This window comes from Maylandia zebra, linkage group LG20 (genome assembly GCF_041146795.1).
Source record: "Maylandia zebra isolate NMK-2024a linkage group LG20, Mzebra_GT3a, whole genome shotgun sequence".
NCBI lineage: Eukaryota > Metazoa > Chordata > Actinopteri > Cichliformes > Cichlidae > Maylandia > Maylandia zebra.
The window spans coordinates 32,538,951-32,559,306 of record NC_135186.1 but is presented as its reverse complement, the minus strand read 5'-3'; the positions used below and the strand labels follow the sequence as shown (position 1 = coordinate 32,559,306).

General features: G+C 39.2%; 2 protein-coding genes across 7 annotated transcripts in view; one reads left to right on the top strand and one right to left on the bottom strand.

The window, feature by feature from the left end:
• The first annotated feature begins 235 nt into the window (after positions 1-235).
• Positions 236-13,475, top strand: tmbim6 (transmembrane BAX inhibitor motif containing 6). 3 transcript variants are annotated; one of them, XM_012921611.5, is made up of 11 exons: positions 236-530; positions 2,402-2,486; positions 2,770-2,878; positions 2,984-3,092; positions 7,145-7,265; positions 7,353-7,401; positions 7,548-7,645; positions 10,002-10,081; positions 10,177-10,277; positions 11,240-11,315; positions 12,480-13,475. In XM_012921611.5, exons 3-11 carry the CDS (start codon positions 2,823-2,825, stop codon positions 12,501-12,503), a joined length of 714 nt encoding a protein of 237 aa, XP_012777065.1. In that variant the 5' UTR covers positions 236-530; positions 2,402-2,486; positions 2,770-2,822; the 3' UTR covers positions 12,504-13,475. The 3 variants fall into 3 exon arrangements, with proteins under 3 accessions (XP_012777065.1, XP_076734093.1, XP_004560320.1); XM_076877978.1 differs by lacking the exon at positions 2,402-2,486 and having other exon boundaries at positions 2,775-2,878; XM_004560263.6 differs by lacking the exon at positions 2,402-2,486 and having other exon boundaries at positions 237-530.
• Positions 13,476-16,111: 2,636 nt separating this feature from the next.
• nckap5l (NCK-associated protein 5-like) overlaps positions 16,112-20,356 on the bottom strand; it is a 58,463-nt gene continuing 54,218 nt past the window's right edge. For all 4 annotated transcript variants that reach the window (XM_004560266.6, XM_004560265.6, XM_004560267.4 and 1 more), the window contains 2 exons: positions 20,116-20,267; positions 16,112-17,352 (listed from right to left, as the gene is read on the bottom strand). In XM_004560266.6, the coding sequence (XP_004560323.1) occupies positions 17,092-17,352; positions 20,116-20,267 (413 nt within the window). In that variant the 3' untranslated portion in view covers positions 16,112-17,091. The remainder of the gene's footprint in view (positions 17,353-20,115; positions 20,268-20,356) is intronic.

Here is a 20,356-nt window from a genome sequence, read left to right as displayed (position 1 = left end):
AGTTGCACCATTCGTCATGACTGATATCTCGGTCATATCATCGAACTTATATTTACACTCTTATATCCTCCTTATTTCGGTTTGATTAGAAACCGTTGAGACGGTTAAGTGGTTTCTTTACAGCGTTTATTTTGTGATCAAACAAACGTTGTTTTTACAGCACTAAAGACGCTTTGCTGATGATATCAGTTACATTTTGTGTCGGCCATTTTAGGTGCACCGGTGACATTCTTCGATGACAAACCAGGCAGTGCAGCATAATATAAATGTTATTCGAAAGTGAAGAGAAAATAACTTGTAACGTTTAATGTTTTTGAAAAAAAGAATTCATAATTACAAACAGCTAGTTGGCTCATTAAATCGCATTAGATAGCCGGTGATATGTCGTACTTTCGACCTCGCTGCGCGTGACTGGACTACAATCTTCTGGGCGTTTCCATGGTGACATCAGCAGGCTGACACGTACGGTTTTGTTTTAGAAAAAAACTTAACTGTAAAGCAGAGAAAAGGAAACAGCTCGTAACAGAGAGGTAAGTAATATGCAGGTACAAATGCAACCGTTTTGTGCTTATCGTTTTGTCGTGTTAACTGGGGCTGAAAATAACCGAAGAAAGAAGGGAGACGTCGAACTGTGTCGTTAGCTCGCCAGGCTTCTTGTTATTTGATGGGTACTGGCTAGCAGCGTTAGCTATTAATACATTCCCAGGCGTCTGCTTTTTGGCTGTCTGGTGCTCAGCTATCGTGTCGAATGGCTTATTCTCGTATTTCTGTAAGAATAAGTAGTTCAAGCAGTCACCATGCTTCCCGAATCGGAGGCATGGCGACTACTAAACAGGTTGTTAGCATGTTTGTGTGCTAGTTATGGCATAAAGCTTGACATTTAAAGCTAACCTGTTGTGTAACTTCATCAAAGTAGACTACGCACTTCTAATCTTCTGTGTGAATTTCCTTAATAATGAAAGTAAGAATCACATTATTTTCATAGCTTAGACTCCCAGTTGCTAAATTAAAGGTTTAGATTTGCTGGAAAATAAAGAGTATGGGGTTCGTAGAAAGGCCCTTGTCATTGTTCTAATGTTACTATTCATGTTATAGTGATAACGAAATCGCCCTATGTATGAAATTTTAGTGTGAGACGCTTGTATAGCTGTTGAAATTGCTGCAATGTAAAGGTACATACCTCACTCTGAGTTGCTCAGTCACTTTCATTAAAACTTTGAGTTGTTTCTCTACAACTTTAGACACCGACAACAGCTTCACGATACACAGCTCTTTTCAAAAAGCAAATTACTTTTGTGAAACTGAAATAATTATGCTTTTGCACCAGTGCATTACATGCAAGCAACCAGATATTAAGTTTTAAACTCAATAAGTTGGCAATATTTAAAAATGCTAATTTGTTGGTTCAAAAAGTTAGGGTAAGCTTAATTTAAGAATGTTGTGCTGTGCTATCTTATACTGATTGTGCATTGCTAAAGAGAGAGAAAACACACGAACTTAAGGGTATGAGAATGTAAACATAAAGCAATATTCTGAGGTGCTTTTTAATTTTAAAGGATCTTCACAAAACCTTAGTTTAGCAAATTAAACTTATAACTACTAAAACTACTAGAAGAAAATATAAATATGGATATCTGAAGTATTTTTTTTTTAAGAAAAGTAAGAGAAATTGTACACAACACATATCTCTCACTTTGTTTTGAGACTGATCAGGTTTTTGTCATGTGTCCTATACACTGCACAGTTTGACAGTTTTAACATTTTTAAATGTAATTTTACTTGATAGGTGTGATGCACTTTAACACAGTTCCTACACAGAGCATGAAACTGATGTGCTGCAGTTTAGCTATCTCAGCTTTTTTAGCATATCTGTGCCCCATACACCACAGTTACAGTTAGACTGATTGCACCATTCATGTAGGTTACTGCAAAATAACATTTACAGTAGCCTGTAAATGCAGTAAGAGTACATCAAGTGAAACTTGGGAAATGCATGACATAAGGAAAGGATGGATAAAATGCATTAAAATCTGAGACCAAAATGTACTTTATCCAATAAACTGATCATAATTATGAATAAAAAATGTAACACAGTATCACAACTGAAATAATAATGGATAAATACCCATGTGAGTCACATTATTTAGAAATATTAAAATTATGTAGTCATTTAAACAAGAGTGCACAATTGTTGGCATTCTTGTGCTTTTACGGTGTAGTAGTAGTTTTGTGTATGAAGGCCCAAGAAGATTACATTCAAGTTTTTAATTAAAAGAAGAACAAAGTGTGGTATTCTGCGCATAAAAATACCTTTAAAACTGATCTTAGTACATGCATTCTTAATCTCCTCAAAAACAAAAGTGCACCTACACAATTGAGCTAACTCTCCCAATCCTTACAGGTTTCGGAATAACACATTGCATGCTGTGTTGCCTTGTTGTAGGCAGCGAGAAAAGTACTGGGGTGCTGTGTCTGAGTGTGAAGAAGTAAGTTGTGTTATAAAATTAGAAACTGAGTGTAAAGAGGAGAAGGGTTTGGCACACTTGGTGAATATTTTGGCTGCAAGTGTTAGTGGCATCAGTAATCACCGTTACTATTTAAACATTCAGAGAAAACTGCAAAGATATACCCAGTTTCTTTCCACTAATCATTAACAAATGGTTGCACTTGTACTACCTGCTCCAGGCTTACAGTCATCATGATAGAGGAGTTTTTACTCTTACTGTTTTAAGTGGAGCAGAAGTTTAATTTACGTTCATATCTGTTAAGAGAAGACAGCGTTTCATCAGAAGTCTCATCAGATCTCAGTCCCTGATTTCACCATGAACGTGTTTGACCGCAGCATCAACATTGATGCCCTCTTCAAGTTCTCCCAAATGTACGTAAACAATTTATGTGGTAATGAAACGGTCGTCATGGTCTGCTTTTTAACTTGCCCTTTCATCACTAATGCCTCGTTCATGTATTATCCCTCTTCCTGCAGATCTCATTCCACCCAGGTGCACTTGAAGAATGTGTACTCAAGCTTGGCAGTTTGTATGTTTGTGGCCGCTGCCGGCTCCTATGTCCATGTCGTCACACGCCTCTTTCAGGTAAGCATAACGAGATGCCGCTTGGCCTAGCTGTACATGTACCTGTAGATGGTCTCCTACAGGAAAGTTTGTTTTATCCTCCTATGCTAATATAATTAACATAAATTGTACCTATCTAGGATCTGAAACTATCAATCTCAGATATTCAGTATATCACTATGCAATATCTTTTACATGTCAGATTAATAAAAAATATATTTGGTTACAGCTAAATAGAAGGGTACTCTGTCTTTATGTAAAACAAAGGAAAAAAAGTAGTCCTAGTACTGACAGCACTTTTATTTTCTAAATATTTTATTTTATAAATGTTGCCTTATAAAGGTCTGCAGCACTTCATTATATGGATGCTGATCTCCACAGTGACCCTAAATCAAACACAGTCACACAGCTAAGGTGGGAAGTTAGTCCAACAAAGACCAGCTAAACTTTCATTACTGATATTTATTTATTTCATGTGATTATTATTATTATTATTATTATTATTATTATTATTGATGACAAGCTCAAAATTTGTTGCACAAATTTCTCTGGGGATGTTCTGCTGTTCTTCGGGCACATTTTAAGCTCTTTTTTTTGTCCTCTGTTTCTCTTTAAAACACCCCAAAGGTGTTTGCTACTGGATTTGAGTGAGGTAACATGTGTCCATTCTGCTACAGTCTACTTCCTCTGTTAGTTGTCTGCAGCCAGGCAGGCAAGTTGTCACCCAGTATTTTTGGTATTCCTAACAGGCATACCTGTAACCATCCATAAATCCAGACTTTTCCAATACTCCTCAGGCTTCTTTTTATATTCATTGCATTTTTTAAATTCTTGGATGTCATCTAAAGCAGCGGTCACCAACCTTTTTTTGCGCCATGGACCGGTTTATGTCCGACAACATTTTCACGGACCGGCCTTTAAGGTGTTGTGGATAAATACAGCAAAATAAAACCAGTATCGGTACAAAAAGATGGGTTGGGGACCGCTGATCTGAAGAGAATAACATTATGCAGTCACTTTCATGCTCTGTCATAGAAAGTGTTTTTCTCCCTCTGATAATCCTCCTGCCAAGCCTGAAGCACAAGGGTCAGATTGTGCAAGCACTCGGTCAGTGACATTGTGGTAGTAGGAAAGACATCCGAGCTCGACTAGTGGCCTATTCTGTACTTTGTGATTACTGCTTCAGCTATGTTCTGACTGATTTCTAGTTGTTAACAGAACTTCATGTGTCCCCTTTTCCTCTTTTATGAAGAGCTTGCAATCAAGTTTCAATTCCTCAAAGTTCTTTCACATGTGGAGCTGTGATGCAGACAGCCCATGTGTCCAAACCTAGAAAGCTCTGGAACAACCTATTTCATAATCATATTTATTCATTAAGGCTGATTGAGCCCATGATTTTCAGTGAGTTGTGTTTCAATAATCAACATTTTCTAACTTGTGTGAAGTAATCATAGGTGTAGCCTATTTTGAAGCCTGTATTTCCAGTGTAGTGTGTCTCTCCCTTCACCCTGGATCATCGAGTGGTGTTGGATGACTTTGCGTGATGAGTCTTTCCTTCATCAAAAAAAAGCGGCTCATGATAGGTACTGATGTTGGCGTAACAGAAAGTTACAAATATTTATGTTCTGGCATCAAACTGGTTTAAATGCAGTGAAGATGTTTCAATAGTCCATCAGAGAGGAAATTCAGTTCCCTCAACTGAGTAAGTAATTCTTTTTATAGAACTATAAAAGAAGTATTTGGAAGTATATAAATCTGTATTTTAGTTTTTGCATTACTGCTTGGTTCACAAACCTAAATCTGTCAAAACAATCATCAGTCAGTAAAAAAGAAAAATAGGCGTGGCAGTCTCATGAAAATGAGTAAGATCTCAGGTACGACTCAGGCCATGTTTGTCATTTATAACAGGCACGTCTTCACGTCTTGTACCCACGCTCACACAGGAAGCGGCTTCAAGCAGCCACAGGCAAAATAACCACTGACAATGCAAAGTAGCTGGGTCCCAGGTGAGGTGAGGAATTGAAGCCACTGCTATTAAGAGCACATGATTGCAGTGATTTCCCCCCCATTTCCATTCCCTTATTTTGTGAATTCGTGTTGCAAAACAAATTTTCACAAGGAAAGTAAATGTGACCAAAAGGCCTGCGTTTGCATTGTTTTTGGCAGACCTGAGGGAAAGTTATGGAAATCCAGCCTGCTCAGATACTATGGAGCCCAAAAAGCCAGCTGATTGGGTGGTTTGAGCAGGAAAGAGGAGGCACAGTTCAACACAAAGAGGATGTTTGGGGGGGGGGGGACATCAGACATAAAGTAAATAAGTGGGCCAATTTAAAAAGACAAACAGTGGCTGCAGTGGACAGTTTTCATTGTTTAAACACTTGGTTTCACTTCGCGAAAAAGTTCTTTCGCTATTATGTCTTCTGTCCACAGCATGACCAAGAATAGCCCACATTACTGGTTGTTCCACATATTTTTATGCCCTCCAAGTCACAGTACACAACTACAATATGTACAACTAACATACCAGACATGTTGAGCATGACATCTTTGTTTTTGATTATTCATTTAACTTTACAAGTAACTTCCCAAGTTTTGATGCAGTTTCAACCAGTCTGTCATTTAACTGATTATTGCACAGAGATGTACTCACTTGTGTTGTGTAGTGTTTTTACTGGACAGAATAACACCAAATACTAACAGCTTTTCTTCAGCAAGTCTGCTGCTGAGGTGGCTTGTTTGAGATGTAGTTTTCTACTAATACGATTTTGTTCTGCTCTTTCTTTGTTTTGATTTGGTTTGTTTTTTGTTTTTTTTCCATTACATTTGAAATTCAGGTAGTTTCCAGAGTAAGTTTGACAGTTTCGGTTTTGTTTTTAATGTTCGAAAAGTTTTACTTTCGATTGTGTTTGTCAAGGGGAAGATTTTATAGCTTCAGAATGAATAAAACAGGACAAACAGATCACATTTTAAAAGTCTCAATAGGTAGACAAGGCTTCTCAAAGTGACAAATACTAAGACTAAAGAAATTTCCTTTATATTTGTTTTATTAAGTCAGTAAGAACATAATAGTCTTTGTTTGTTTTTTATCAGGTTTTTATTCCAGTTCAGTTACCTAAAATACTTCTTAAAGCTTGATTTAACTATAATAACCTTGATCCTGACCTTATTCTCACGGTAGCAGATTATGGTTGTTTACACCATCATGTGCTGCTGTAGATGATGGTGTAAACAACAGGTGGTATTTACTGTCTAACAGATTTTTTTTTCTCCCCTTAAGGTTTAAATACTGTGAGAAACCTTGGTTGTATTTGTTTTTTGTTGTTGTGGGGTTTTTTGGTTTTTTTTCCTCTTTGTGAAGTATAGAAGGTCATCGATGGTCATTTACAGTGAGCATTATCACCACTAAGCCACTCAGCACATACTTTGAAGCTTAGTCACCTCTATCCCATGTTTGATGTGATAACAACAACAGCTTTTAGAAGAAAATGGGGGGGGGGGGGAGTCTCACCATTCATCAGCCATCTTAGATTAAGTCTGAGCAGGGCTTTTAAGCCACTATTTAAGTTAATTGGGACAGCCAATTTTAAAAGTTATTACTGGGAGTCAAAAGTCAAATCTAAATTAAAAGAGGTAAGTGTCTCTGTAGTTATTTGGTAGCAAGACTTGGACGTAAAGACTGAAAGACGTAGGTGACAAATTGGAAGGAGCACAGACATTTAAAACCACTGGCAATAAAGAAGTCCAGACGCTTTTCTTTGCAAGCTCCTTTGACTACGATGACCTGGATGACTGAGAACCTTCACAGACACTGGCAATAACCATGAAAGAAAATCATGCACACATGAAGAGACACCATAGAGCAAATGGCCATAACAGAAGCATTTATTGCGCATCACAACTCTGCAGGTGCATTTCAGATAATGCTCGTACAATGGGTCAAAATACATGTCTGTAATTTGAATCTGAATTTTTATATAAGTAGTTTATTAACACCTTGTAGCTTTTTTTAAAATAATGTATTGTCTTGGCCACAGTACTGGTACCTGTGTTTACCCTGTACCCCTGTTTTTTAGGGTGGTGTGCTGTCTGTGCTTGGATCCCTGGGGTTGATGTTCTGGCTTGCCATGACCCCCCACAACCCTGAGACAGAGAAGAAGAGACTGGCTATCCTCGCAGGATTTGCCTTCCTCACAGGTAAGTTCACAATGTGTTACTGTTTGTGTGCTCAGAGGTGAATGGTCTGTAATTATGCAAAAGCCTAACACAGTGTTTACTCACCAGGTGTTGGCCTTGGACCCACACTGGACTTTGTCATCTCTGTCAATCCGAGGTAAGTGACAGATTAAACTTTGTCTGCTAACAGCTCAGTGAGTGAAAGTTAGTCACATAAATCTGAACCTCTTTATGCAGCTCTAAGCAAACCAAAGAGTCAATAAAGAACATATTATTTATTTGTCCTGGTATTCTTCTCCTCAGTATCATTGTGACTGCCTTCATGGGAACCTCTGTGATTTTCATCTGCTTCACTCTCAGCGCCCTCTACGCCAAACGCAGGACCTACCTGTTCCTTGGAGGTAATTGTGCTATCTGCCACCCATAACTAAGACAGTTTACATCAGTTTTTGTCCATAAGACAGATTATAATTATTGTAAACTCAGGGTTCACGCTGTAGTTTGTGGATCCAAAAACAGATTAAAAAAAAGACCCCTCTGTATGTTTCATTTAGTCACAAATTAATTCACAAGTTTAAGTATTCGAGTTAAAAACAGCCCAGTGAAAGATTTTTGTTTTTTAATATTCACAAATATACTTGAGAAATAATAAAAAAAGCAAAACCAAAGCACAAAAAATACAACTATCATTTTAGGTGGTTTTATTTAATTTTTTTTATATTTAGTCATCTGATATTAGAAAGTTTAAACAAATACTAGATGATATAAAATCCACAAACTCTATACCTGGTAGCTACTGAATGAGTTCAGGCAGAAACGGTGCTTATATATTCCTGGCATACCTTCTTCTCATTACTGCTAAATACCCTCTAAAAATTGTATTTATTTATCTATTTATTTATTTTTAAATCAGCCAATTAAATACAAATGAAACCCCTCAAATGATATTCGCTGCCCTGATCTGGAAAAACCTTTGTACAAGATCTCCAGTTTACTCTCCCCCCCCCATCCTCCACCCCCCTAAGAACACCATTTGCATTATTTTAAAATACACCAAATTGTTAAAGTGACAAAACTGACGGACTGAGCAGTCAGGGAAATAAAAGCAATCAACCCAGCCTAAATCTATTACAGTTTTAGGCTATGTCTACACTAGCCCAGATAAATTTGAAAACGTTGTATACGTCTGAAAACGCTCCGCGTCCACACTATTGTTTTAATTTGTTTTCACAGAGTTGTTCATCCACATTGAAACGGCCAAAAATGCTTACGTTAGAGTACTGCGCAAGTACTGCCCTATTTCTGTCTGCCGTTTATTTACTTTCCGGCTCTTTGAAACATCGTGGCAAAATGTTAAGGAAAAGCACCGAGTTTTTAAAATGGACTAACAATGAGGTGTTGTTGCTGCGAGTAACACAAAGGTGCAAAGTTGCAAAAGCGAGTGAGAATTAAAGAATTTGAAGAAAAGCTATGTGGAGCATGTGCAAACTGATATTAATCTTTAATGCGGCTGTCACAATTGAGAGCAAACAAAACAACTGCTGTGTAATGCCCTCCGCTATCTTAGTTTAATTGGTCACATGACTGCATCACATGACTAAAATGTGTCATCGTTTTCGAAAAGGCTCCGGGTTTGCTGTCAACACTGTGACGTGAAAACGGCGTTTTCAAAACGCTCCGTTTTCCTTGACCCAAAACACCGTCTCAGTGTGGACGGGAGGCCAAAACGGAGAGAAAAAGATGTGTTTTCAAGCTAAAACGTATTAGTGTGGACATGGCTTTAATCTCAGTTCAGTTTTGGCAGCAGTGAACTTTCCCTAAGAGCACAAATTCACTCACTCGTCAGTGCAGCTGAAACCAAAGTGAGTAAAAGTGCAATAAGAAAGTCTGTCTGGAGCTGATAAAACTTACAGGTTCACTTACAGCATAGGTGTCAAACTCTGGCCCGCGGGCCAAATTTGGCCCGCAGCCTAAGTACATTTGGCCCGCGAAGCCATACCAAATTACTATTAGAGCTGGCCTACTGGTATTATACAGTTAATATATATTGTTTAGTATTAAGCTTTGCTTGTTCCATATTCAGTTTTTCAGCAAAACTTGTTTGAGTCCATAAGAAAAGATTCATTCTTATATCTAGAGGAAGATTTTTTTTTTTTCAATAAATATTAGCGTTAGCCCGCGACTTTGTTCCAGTTTTGAATTTTGGCCCACTGTGTATTTGAGTTTGACACCCCTGACTTACAGAAATCTTGTAGGTGTGTTTGTCTCTAGATTTCTCACCTGGGCCAGTTTCAGCTTTCCATTCTTTTCAAACTGTTGGAGCGTTTACCTCTATAATCCAGAAATCTCTGAGCTCCAGTACATCTGTATTGTTAGCAGTAAAAACTAACATGATTGTACAACAGTGACAACAGTGAGCATAAGCTAGGTTTTAGACAGGCTTTACACCCAAAACACCCTAATCTGGGCTTAAAACTCTACCAGATGAGGCAGTCGCCCCCTCGCCTGATTTTTGTTTTTGTTCAATTTGCTTTTTCTTTTAAATTATATCTGAAGCTCAACAGAATCGTAAAAGGGTCCGTATAAGTTTAGGAACTGTGTGATGTTTAAGTTACTTAATCATATTAAATAACCAAATAAATAAATTAATAATAAATACAATTTTTCAAAATTTTCTTATATATTCATAAACCCCTGACATTAGCGGTAGCATTATCCAGGAAAAGTGATGCCCAGCTAACCACTTTGTCTCCTCAGGCACACTCATGTCCGGCCTTTCCCTCCTGTTCCTGATGTCTCTGATGAACATGTTCTTTGGATCTATGGTTCTGTTTAAGGTAAGTGAACCAAACAGGGCCATCCACCCTCTGCTAGAAGTTTGATCAGCTGTAAGTGAAAATGTGCCGTTTAACATCGTCATCTTCTCTGACAGGCACACATGTACCTGGGGCTGCTCATCATGTGCGGCTTTGTCCTGTTTGACACTCAGCTCATCATCGAGAAAGCAGAAAATGGGGACAAGGACTACGTCTGGTGAGGAAATGTGCTCACTGCTAGCAAAGTTCCCATGAGCCCTTTATCTGCTGGCCTACATTTCCCTATAACCAAATGCTGTGCAAATGCATCATCCCACAGTGAGCCATACAACTGAGCATCAGTTCTCAAAAAAAGTAATTTGATGCACCACATTGTATTATCAGACGAGCTGGCAGCTCGTTCTACTTGATGATGTTCTTCAGTCGGTCTGACTGTATCTCAACTGACTGATTTCTGTAGCAGAGAGGGAGATTCTCAGTTAGTAGACAACAGTATATTTGACGATGACCCCGAGGCCACGACCAGTTCTGATAAAAGACAGCATAACTCTTATTTGGGTAACTGGTGTGTTGAACAGTCTGTTATATTTAGTGACAAGAGTTGTGCCTGTGGCGGCTGATTAACTGTGACCACAGCCCTCTCTGAGAGGGTGGAGTTTGTTTTTTGGCTGTGCTGACGGAGCTGTTTTGAAGAAACGTCATTTGAGGTACTCCATCTTCAGGACTTTAAGCTGGGCTGTTGGATTGTTGATGGATCAGATGTGTAATGTGAAGAGCTGAGCCGGAAGGCAAAGCTTTGGCTTTATTGATCCATCTTGGTAAATCACCTGGCTCACATTTAGACCAGTTCGACTCATTGCAAAGACTTTGGGTGTAATCACGCTGCTGAAAATGCTGCTTTGTGTTCGCTTTGCATTCACTTTCCAAAAGATTGATGGAGTTTCCTCAGCTTGATAATGGCGATAATGTCCCCCCCAACTGTTTTCCTGCAGTTCATCAGAGCGATTTCTTTTCCAACCAAGAAACCGCCATATCATGTTATGAGGCCACAATCGATCTACTCAGTGCTGAAGATTGATTGATCGGTCTGGGCCTAGAAAAGCTGCATACTGTATGAAAACGCCCAATATGTTTTTACAGTTCAAAAACCACCTCTGAATATCTGTTTTTATTTTTCAGGCACTGTGTGGACTTGTTTCTTGATTTCATCACCATCTTCAGGAAACTGATGGTCATCCTTGCCATGAACGATAAGGTACTGATATTATATGACTGCAAAATACTGTCTTTGAACATTTCCAGGAATGTCTAGTGATGGCTTGTTGTAATAACAAAAGTTGTTTGTGTACATTTTAACAGTTAAAAATACGTAAGGGAGTTTCCCTGACGGTCTAGTCTATTACTCTAAAGCTATAAAGAACTACAAAAGCACTTTAGTTGTTTTGGCTCAGTCCCAAATATACCATCTTGCTGCTGTACAAAGTCATTAGAGCAACAAATGTGTAGTCTTCACTGATGTAAATGGTCTCCATCTTGACTAAAATCATCACTGCTCAGCTGGTTTCACAAACTTATTTGTAAGACCATTTTTGTGAGCTGTTACTACAGAACTTAAACATAAACTGACTTCAAGCTGAAATCCAGTGAAGTATAAAAAGGCTTATTGTTTTTTGGCCTTTTCATGCTTAACAGTAACAGAAATATAAAATATGTTTCATATTTATTTAAAAAAAAAATGCTGATGTTCTAAAAGCCAGTTCACTAAAGTCACACAAAGAGCACATTTTCTTATTTGGCCCTCATGAATTTGAGCTATGCAAATATTTGTGGTTTCATTTGCTGAGGTTTTGAGATATCTGAGAAAGCACCACAGTACAATGACAGGAAATTTTATTAGTGGTCCACAAAAACAGTGAAAACTGAAACTTAGCATTGTGGATTTTCACAAACAGGGTCACAGAGATCTAAACATTCGTAGTGTTAACGTCTTAATTTCAGGAAAAGTTTGTTTTAAAGCTTTTTTTTTTTTTTTTAGTATTCTTAATTTTAACTTCAGACAGAAGGTACTTGGTACTTTTAATTTTAGTTAACTACACCTTGGACAGTTTTCATTTCACTTTATACTCCAGACACCTGTCTAATAAACTCGCATGCACTCATGAAGAAAATCATGTAATGAAGAAATAAATGCCATACTTGTAGCTGTAACTGTAATTTAAAACTGGGACGTCTGATTGTATCTGAGTGATGACGATACTCGGAGACGGGTAACTAAAAATATTCGGGATCTTCCGTGTGATCAGCGCGGCTCAATATCCTGAGGCTGAAGTGAGACACTCTGTTTCATAATACATAACTACAGCACTCACAACAGCAGCTCGACCAAACTAACTGTCCGTGTTTGTGTTTTTGTTTTCAGGACAAGAAGAAGGAGAAGAAGTAAAGAGTCTTTGAGTAGCAGGAAAAAAAAACAATCAGAAAAGGCATAATTTGCAACGCACTTGGTGCTTTTCACTTTGTCTTCATTTTGAAATTTAACTCCTATGTGGTCTTACATTGTTGAAAATTCTTTGATTTATCATATACTTTTTTTCTAAACTTACAAGGGTTGAATGTAAGTTTATGGTATGGTATGCTCGTCCCATCCTGGCTGTGAATGAATACTTTAACGCTGCAGTGATAACGCTTGGCCTGTAGAGGGGAGCGTTGCCCTATGATTGCTCCCAGAAGCTGAGCGGCACCTAATGAGGATTTTTTCATATTTACTTGTTCTTTAGTGCCATAAATTAACATGATAGGCTCCTTTTTATAGTGGGTCACGTGAGCTTCTGAAACTGATAATTGTAATATTTTATGTAATTTCATTATTTATAGTTTTCCTTGGATCTCTTAAGTGAAATGTTGCCACATATGGTCCCATGGTTTTTGACAGCAGCTCCTCCTTTTCAGAAATTTTCCTCTGATTTGTTTTGCTCCCACGTTTTTTGGTTTTGGGTAAGAGTGAAGAGTGCTAACACTGATTAAAACCCCAGAAGCCTGTCAGACTTGTTATGATCTACACTGAACTCATTCAGAGGGACTCTCAGCCACTTGCTGGTTTGGATTTTGGATTTTGGCCTCATTGAGGAGGAAGAATTGCTGCCATCTGTCCTTTTCTCTTTCATTTTGTTCCTTCAACTTGGATTGACGGGCGAATGATTCAGACCGCTCCCCTTGTAAATCTGTTGTCTAGACAATAGTTTGCCAGATGATGATGTTAACCTGAAAATTTGGCATCTGTATAATTCCTTTTTTTCCTCTTTTTGCCTTTTTTTTTTTTTCTTTTCAAAGTGTATACTGTGAAAATTTTATTTTGTTGATGTAAAACTGAAACTAATAATTTGATACATTTGCTCAAATAAATGTGTTGAACGTACTGAGACAAAGTGATTGTGTCTTTATTACAGGCCTCTGTGGTTGTACTCTAATCTATGTAATCTGTACCTGATGTGTTATAGATGTGGGGGCATCTGTGGCTCAGGAGGTAGAGCAGGCCGTCTACTCAGATCCCTGTGTCAAAATATTCTTGGGCAAAATACTGAACCTCGAGTTAGCCCTGATGCATCCACCAGAGTGTGTGTGTTTATGGGAATGCTGGGGAAGCACTGAAGCATAGAAAACAGCAGTTTAGCTTTTAGAAAATGTAAGATTTGGCTTTGAAAATTGTTATTCCAAAACTTTGAATCCCCCCCTCCCAAAAGGACTTTTCTACTCAGAAAAAACACTTTATACAGCCTACCTCTTTCTATCTACCATCCACACTCTGGTGGGCACACCAGAGGGGAACTTGGGGTTAGTTTTTTGTTCAAGGGTGTTTGGCACACAGACTGGAATCAAACCACCAACCTTCCAATCAGTAGGTGACCTGCTCTACCATCTGCACTACAGCCAATCTGTGAAGCAGAAAGGTTTTGGTGCCCTGAATCTCTCAGTAATAGCACAAGAAACAGCTTTTCGTCACTCATAATAAAACTGTAGCTTTTGTATCTTGCATGATGTGGTACTGATTATTAATTTTTTTATCGTGTTATGCATTTGCAAATGTTTTTATAATTAATGCTTCAAATATTCAAATATATGTAATTTTTCAAATAAAAAAAGCTAATTCTAATTTTTTATTTGCATAAAATATTCAGAAAAAAATTATTGCCTTGATGGGAACTATAGGGGCAGGGATAGCTCAGTAGGTAGAGTGGTTGCCCCATGATCGGAAGGTCGGGGGTTCGATTCCCCTTAACAGCTACCCTGAGGTACCCCTGAGCAAGGTACCGTCCCTACACACTGCTCCCCAGGCGCCCAATGGCTGCCCACTGCTTCACTAAGTGAATGGGTTAAATGCAGAGAGCAATTTCCCCACGGGGCTCAATAAAGTACAATAAAGTACACACACAATAAAGTACACTTTCTTTCTTTCTAACATTTGTCCTCAAGCCTGTAAGATGTTAGAGAGATGTTAGGCCCTTTATTCTCAGTAAGATTATCGCTCACCCTAAGGGGACAGTTTAATTTAAAGAATGTAATTTACATATTTTTCCTCTGCCTTGTAGTGCTGTTTAGCTGTTTATCCATCTAGATTGCTTTGGTGTGACTTACCCAGTTTTTGAGATGTCTGCCTTTTCTTGAGTATAATTTAAATCAATAGTGTTTTCTTTTTGGGGTTCACAGTGTTAAAAAATACATTTGAAAGTCAGCAAAAATGTCCAAAATTATTACCCACTTACTGAAAGAAATCTACAAACGTTGTGAGTCATGTCATGGAAGAATTTTAGTGTTAGCTGTATGGCTCACTAACATGGGAGGATGTACACAATAGAAAAGATTCATGGAAGAAACCCGTCGCTTTATCCGTGAGACATAAACATAGTCAAAACATGCTTGTGACAGTCACATGGCTGCAAGCAAGATGTACTGTTTTTGTATCATTGTTGAGTTCTTGGTCAGTGTTGCAGTTACTTCATGAATGTAATCCCTGTGAGCAAAAGGGTCAGGCTTCAGGTTGCTGCAAACACTCTGCTGAGACAGTTTTTTGTACTTTTGGCTCTGTATGATGTCAGTGAGAGTGGGAATTCCTAGTAAGACCATCTGAGGCCCAGAAAGCCCACCGACCTGCTGTCAAATACGTCTTCATTGGTCTGATTTTGAAGCCTTAAAACGAATGTTCTCGCCGTTACAGTCTTTGTGTTTGGAAACTGGATGCGCTGAATAAGAGGTTGATGTGACTAACTCAAAGGTGAACAATTTGTCAATCACAAGTCGTTGATTCAGTTCTTTGTCCTGTTGTATGACTGCATTTGGGCCACGGTTTATTTGTCAGACAGAGAAGAGCACGGCTGACTCGATGACCGCGAGGTGCTGTCCTGTGTCTGCAAAACAGGCCAAAATCATCACCCTCCTACCACCGTGCAACAGTTAGTATGAGCCGCTTGTGCTACTGTGCTGTGTATGACTCGGTGCATCTCCACCAAACATCTCCACTCCAAAGTATTGCGGTTTACTCAAATGCAGCTTTTCAAAGCTAAAGCGTGCTGCCATGCTCTTTTTAGGCATGGCAGCAAACAAGCCGCACTTGTTCAGTCTTTTTCTAATTGTCTTGTCATAAACTTTAAAATGAACACGTTAATTGTGGCCTGTAGAGTCTGAGAAGCAGCTCTTCAGTTTTTTGCAGTTTTGTCTAAATATGGCACTTGGAGAGCGTTTGCTGTGACGTCCACTTCTGGCACGATTGTGGCAACATGTCAACACAAACCTGAATGCTACAGATGAGAAAAACTGCTTGAACTTCTGCTTTCATAGAAGTGCTCACACTCACTGATGATCAGTGAATTTGATTAGCAGAACCTGGCTGGTTACCCTCTATAGAAACAGTAAGGGGGTAATTCGTTTTTCACAGGACTCCACCGAGTTCTATAAAACCTCTTTTTCACAACTGTGCAAATAACACTGCAGATCCAAGTCTGTGAGCTACTACAACCTCATATAGTTACTAAAAAAAAAAAAAGACTCAGACAAAACTAAATCAAAACATTTTAATTAGAAAGTTGAAAAACGGCAGTAGGTACATAGGACCTCTATTTTTGCTAGGGAACAAACGGCAATAGAGATGATGCAACACAAAATATGAAGATAACCTACTAAGCGAGGAAACTGCAGTTTTCACAGAAAGATTACAAAAAAAAGATGACTGCAAATGATGAACATTTAAAATAAATAAATAATAGAAATACATATTCATTGAATAGTGTAGCCATTTCTCTTATCTATGTTATTATTGCTGGTATATATTACCTTTAAATGTATTATGATTTCAAAACAAACATACTCTGACAACCTTCCTTGGCCGCAAAACAATATCAACATGATCAATAAAATCGTTTATACATTTAAAATCGTGATGCATGAGTTTCGCAATTAAGAGTCACAGACATGAACATTCATTTTTTTTTAAAAGGCGCTCCATGTTTTTTGTGGGGTTTTTTCTATTTTTTTAATACATTATGCGGTGAAATGATGCCAAGAATAGAATGGATGTATTGATACAGTACAGTACGCCATCTGTTGAACCCCTCGCCAATTTTTTCTGACGTACGGGACGAAGCTCCATCTACGATGAGAGAAACGAAAGAGAGGTCACCGAACGACAACTGGGAGTGACAACTTTTTGTGCTGCTCATTAGCTTGGCCATGCGTTTTGTTGTCCTGTACACATGATTTAAAGAGAAGTGTCCACAGTCGAGTCTGATCGTGAAAAAGTGAACAACCTATACGATTTGGGTGGCTTTTGGCTTCACGTTTATTGGAAATCCTGAGGAGATCAATCCATCTTTCCAGTTACAACAGCTGATGAGACGTCACCAGTTTTTTCTTCGCGGATGTCGACGGGGAGCAGTCTTCTTTTCCTCAGCAGCATCTCAGCGCAGCCATCGACCAGGAGACGCGTCCTCCCCGTCGTCGTCCTCCTCCTCCTCCCTCTCCTCCTCCCGTCCTTGGCTGCTTCATCCTTGGCTGCCGCAGGATGACAGACTGTCGTACAGAGAATCGCTCAGAGACTCTGGAGTCTCCAGGACCTGAGGGCGACTTGGGGATAGGGCTTCCTCTGGCCGCTCCCTGAGCAGCTCCAGCCCGGCCTCCCGGCTCATCTCGGGGACGCTGGGTGTGCGCGTCTTTCCCCGGCGGCTCATGCCCGATTGGGCGGGGACGGGCAGGCTGCCTGGATCAACCACCCGGCTGGAGGAGGGGCCGCTGGCCTTCGTGCTCTGAAAGGAAGCAGAAGGATGGGAAACATTTAAGGTCATGTGCTGTCGTCTTATGTAACGCCTTCAGGTGACACTAAAAAAGTGGGTTACAGGATTCATCCAACTGTAAATTTTTAATATTCAGCTGATGAATAATTTGTACAGGGAGAATGTGGCTCTGTGTTTTTTTACATTATGTAAGATGTAAGTGCAGATTTAAAAATGTATCCCTTCTTTTACTGCCTGTAAAGGATTTCAGCCTGTAAGTGACCCAGATAAGTCTTTTTCTCATGCTCTTGCTAAGCACTTTTCATTAAGTACAGAATAATATTCTCATTAAACACTCGTTAACGAAAGCATAATAACCTTCAAAGCTTCTCTGGTTGTTCTTCCTAAGGACTAGTCTCTAGTCTCTGCATTCTTATTCTTCAGTTTCTTAGTCAAAGCTGGGATTGGTAGTTTGAGTTTCACTGCAGATGAAAAATTGATCTTCTTTGAGTTGTCTTGATCAGCAGAGGATAAGAGCTTGTGTCCACAGGAAGTGTTTTTTGCACAATTTTCTATAAAAAGCTCAGCGTCAGTGACACATGGAGTCCTCAGCTTTTATCTTTCCCCAGTTTACGCCGTCAGTGAAATAGTTTCGGAACGGTGCTACACTTGTTAACGTCACTTCTCTTTCACCTGCTGATCGAAATCAAGGCAGGCTGGGACTTGAAACACCGTCAACTAAGGCTGTCACTATATTCAGGTTGTCATGTTACAAGTATGCACTTGACAATACAGTAAACATTCCAATGGCAGGACAATTACAGTTAACAGCAACAGCATTTCTATAAAATGCAAACAGAAATCAGTTTCCCACAACGCCCTCCCCCAAAAAACAACCCTCAGTATATTAGACTGTTAGTCATACAGGCGCAGTTAAACAGTCATTACTTTGCTGAGTTGTTGTCTCCTCTTGTTGCTCCTCACCTTTTGTGTGCGTTCCAAACATTTGGGTAAACAGTAGCTCCTCTGTGGAACTGTGCCCTGCACCTTGACTCACAGGAGCCTATTCAGGTTTGTGGATGGTCTGATTGAGTCACTGCAGTTTAGTGCAGTCATGTAGGCTTAGAGACCAGTTATTAGGGGGGGGGGATGTGTGTGGTGAGTAGTTGTGGAGAATAGCAACTATGGTAGCAGAATCAACTCATAGTATCAATAATAATGCTTAATAATATCAATATAAAAATATCAGTATATCAATGTAACCTTGTCAGGTCAGTTACCTCTGAGAAACTTCTGGTCTCTAGGAAAAAAATACTATTCCCCCACTGGTTGACAAGGGGTTACTGGCTGTCATGTATTGTGTCAAAAACCTCATTATGATTGCTTTTGTTGCTAGCAGATTCCCACAGTCATTGTAGTGTGTATAGAAGATGCCAACTTGTCTGCAAACACTTGTAATTTCTCACTAAGTGGTTGTGAGACTGTGTGACACAAACCAGAAACTCAGTCAAAGCAAAAGCGGCGTCTTTGGTTTAATCAGTAAGGTACAGCTTTTAATTTGAAGGCGAACAGTCTCCCTTTCTTGTTTGCGTTGCAGTAATTAGTTAGATACGATTTGCAGACAAGTCGATGTCTTTCATGAGGATGGGTAACTGCAGCAATCTGCTAGCAACCAAAGCAATCACAAGGTTTTTGTGCAACACTTCTTTGTGACGTTTTTCCCTAGAAAGGGCCTGTAACTGGGGCCTTGTCCGGGATGATAGTAAAGTAATAAAGTTATATGGATAAAATAAAGCTCATAATGATGTTTACTGACAGGAAATAAAATAACAAAAAACTGCTAATGATATATCACATTATTACTGATAATGTGAAATTTTTTTTGCTACAATAATTATAAATTGAAATTAGTGAAATAAATTAATTTCCAAAGCACTTCCAGGCCCAATAGTCAGTCGTGGTAGAGGATCGTGGTCGTTACTGACCAGCCAGTTATTTATGATCTACGAACAAAAGCATTTTCTTCATGTGTTGCTTGAATTGAATGTTGCTTCTAACCCTGCAGAGGTGTTCCAAACACCGGAACTGATAAAACTGACAAAAGATTGAAATTTCTTCACCACAGTAAAAACAGGAAACGATTTCAAACTCCTGACACGTGCACAGCTGCTCTCAAGCACTGCAGGTAGAAGCGAGAAAAAAAAGCGTTGATTAATTTGATGGCAGAAGAGATTTCTGCGTCGCAAACCAACCAACAGTATAACCTCTTGATTGATCAGCCAAACAGCAGAAGTGCCGTGCCTAACCTTTCCCGTAAAGTGAAACGTCGTTGTGTTTTCTCCTTTGTTGTTGTCGTCTATGCCCCTCAGGGCCACCGTAGTTCTGTAACCTAGCAACAACAAGTGCTCTGAAAATGAGGTCATGGATGCTTCCACTGCAAAAAATAAATAAAAAAATGTTGCTGTGGACTCAGAACCAGAGTCTTGTGCAGATGTTATGTGCGCACCAAAACAGAAAAATTAGCTCATCGGTCAGGAGTTTTTCTGACTCAGGAAGGGCTTTTTGTTGGTTTCTGTGGATGCTGTTAAACATACAGTAAAGGCGGTGATTCCACATGACCTTAGCTATCAGAAATCTTTGCATTCTTCAGTTATTTCTCACCATTAGTTAATGAAATACGTCCATTATGCCTGAGTACATCAGCAGCTCTTTCTGTGCTACAAAACAGTCCTCACAACTTCGTTTGAAGACGATAAAAGGTGCATTTGAATAACAGTAAAACCACAGTATGCCTACCCCTCTGAATGGTGATCCAAAGGATACCGCCTCCTCCTCTTCCTCCTCCACTGCCAGGTACACCTCCGCAGGTCCTGCTGGAGTCTTCAGGTTGGGGAAAGTCCAAGTCTTGGAGCGAGGCGAAAACATGTTCCCTCCATGTGCCTCTTTGTCTGCAGATGGAACAAATAAAGATGAGTTTGTGTTTCTTGTGCCGAGGATTTTCTCCCGTGGGTTATTACTGAAGTGAATTTAAGAGCAC

What these genes read in the sequence shown, in the direction of transcription:
- tmbim6 (XM_076877978.1), top strand. Translation starts at nt 2,823, where the DNA reads ATGAACGTGTTTGACCGCAGCATCAACATTGATGCCCTCTTCAAGTTC. An exon ending in AGGATTTGCCTTCCTCACAG is followed by an intron (nt 7,266 to 7,352) that starts GTAAGTTCACAA and finishes TTTACTCACCAG; the next exon opens with GTGTTGGCCTTGGACCCACA. An exon ending in GGGGACAAGGACTACGTCTG is followed by an intron (nt 10,278 to 11,239) that starts GTGAGGAAATGT and finishes TTTATTTTTCAG; the next exon opens with GCACTGTGTGGACTTGTTTC.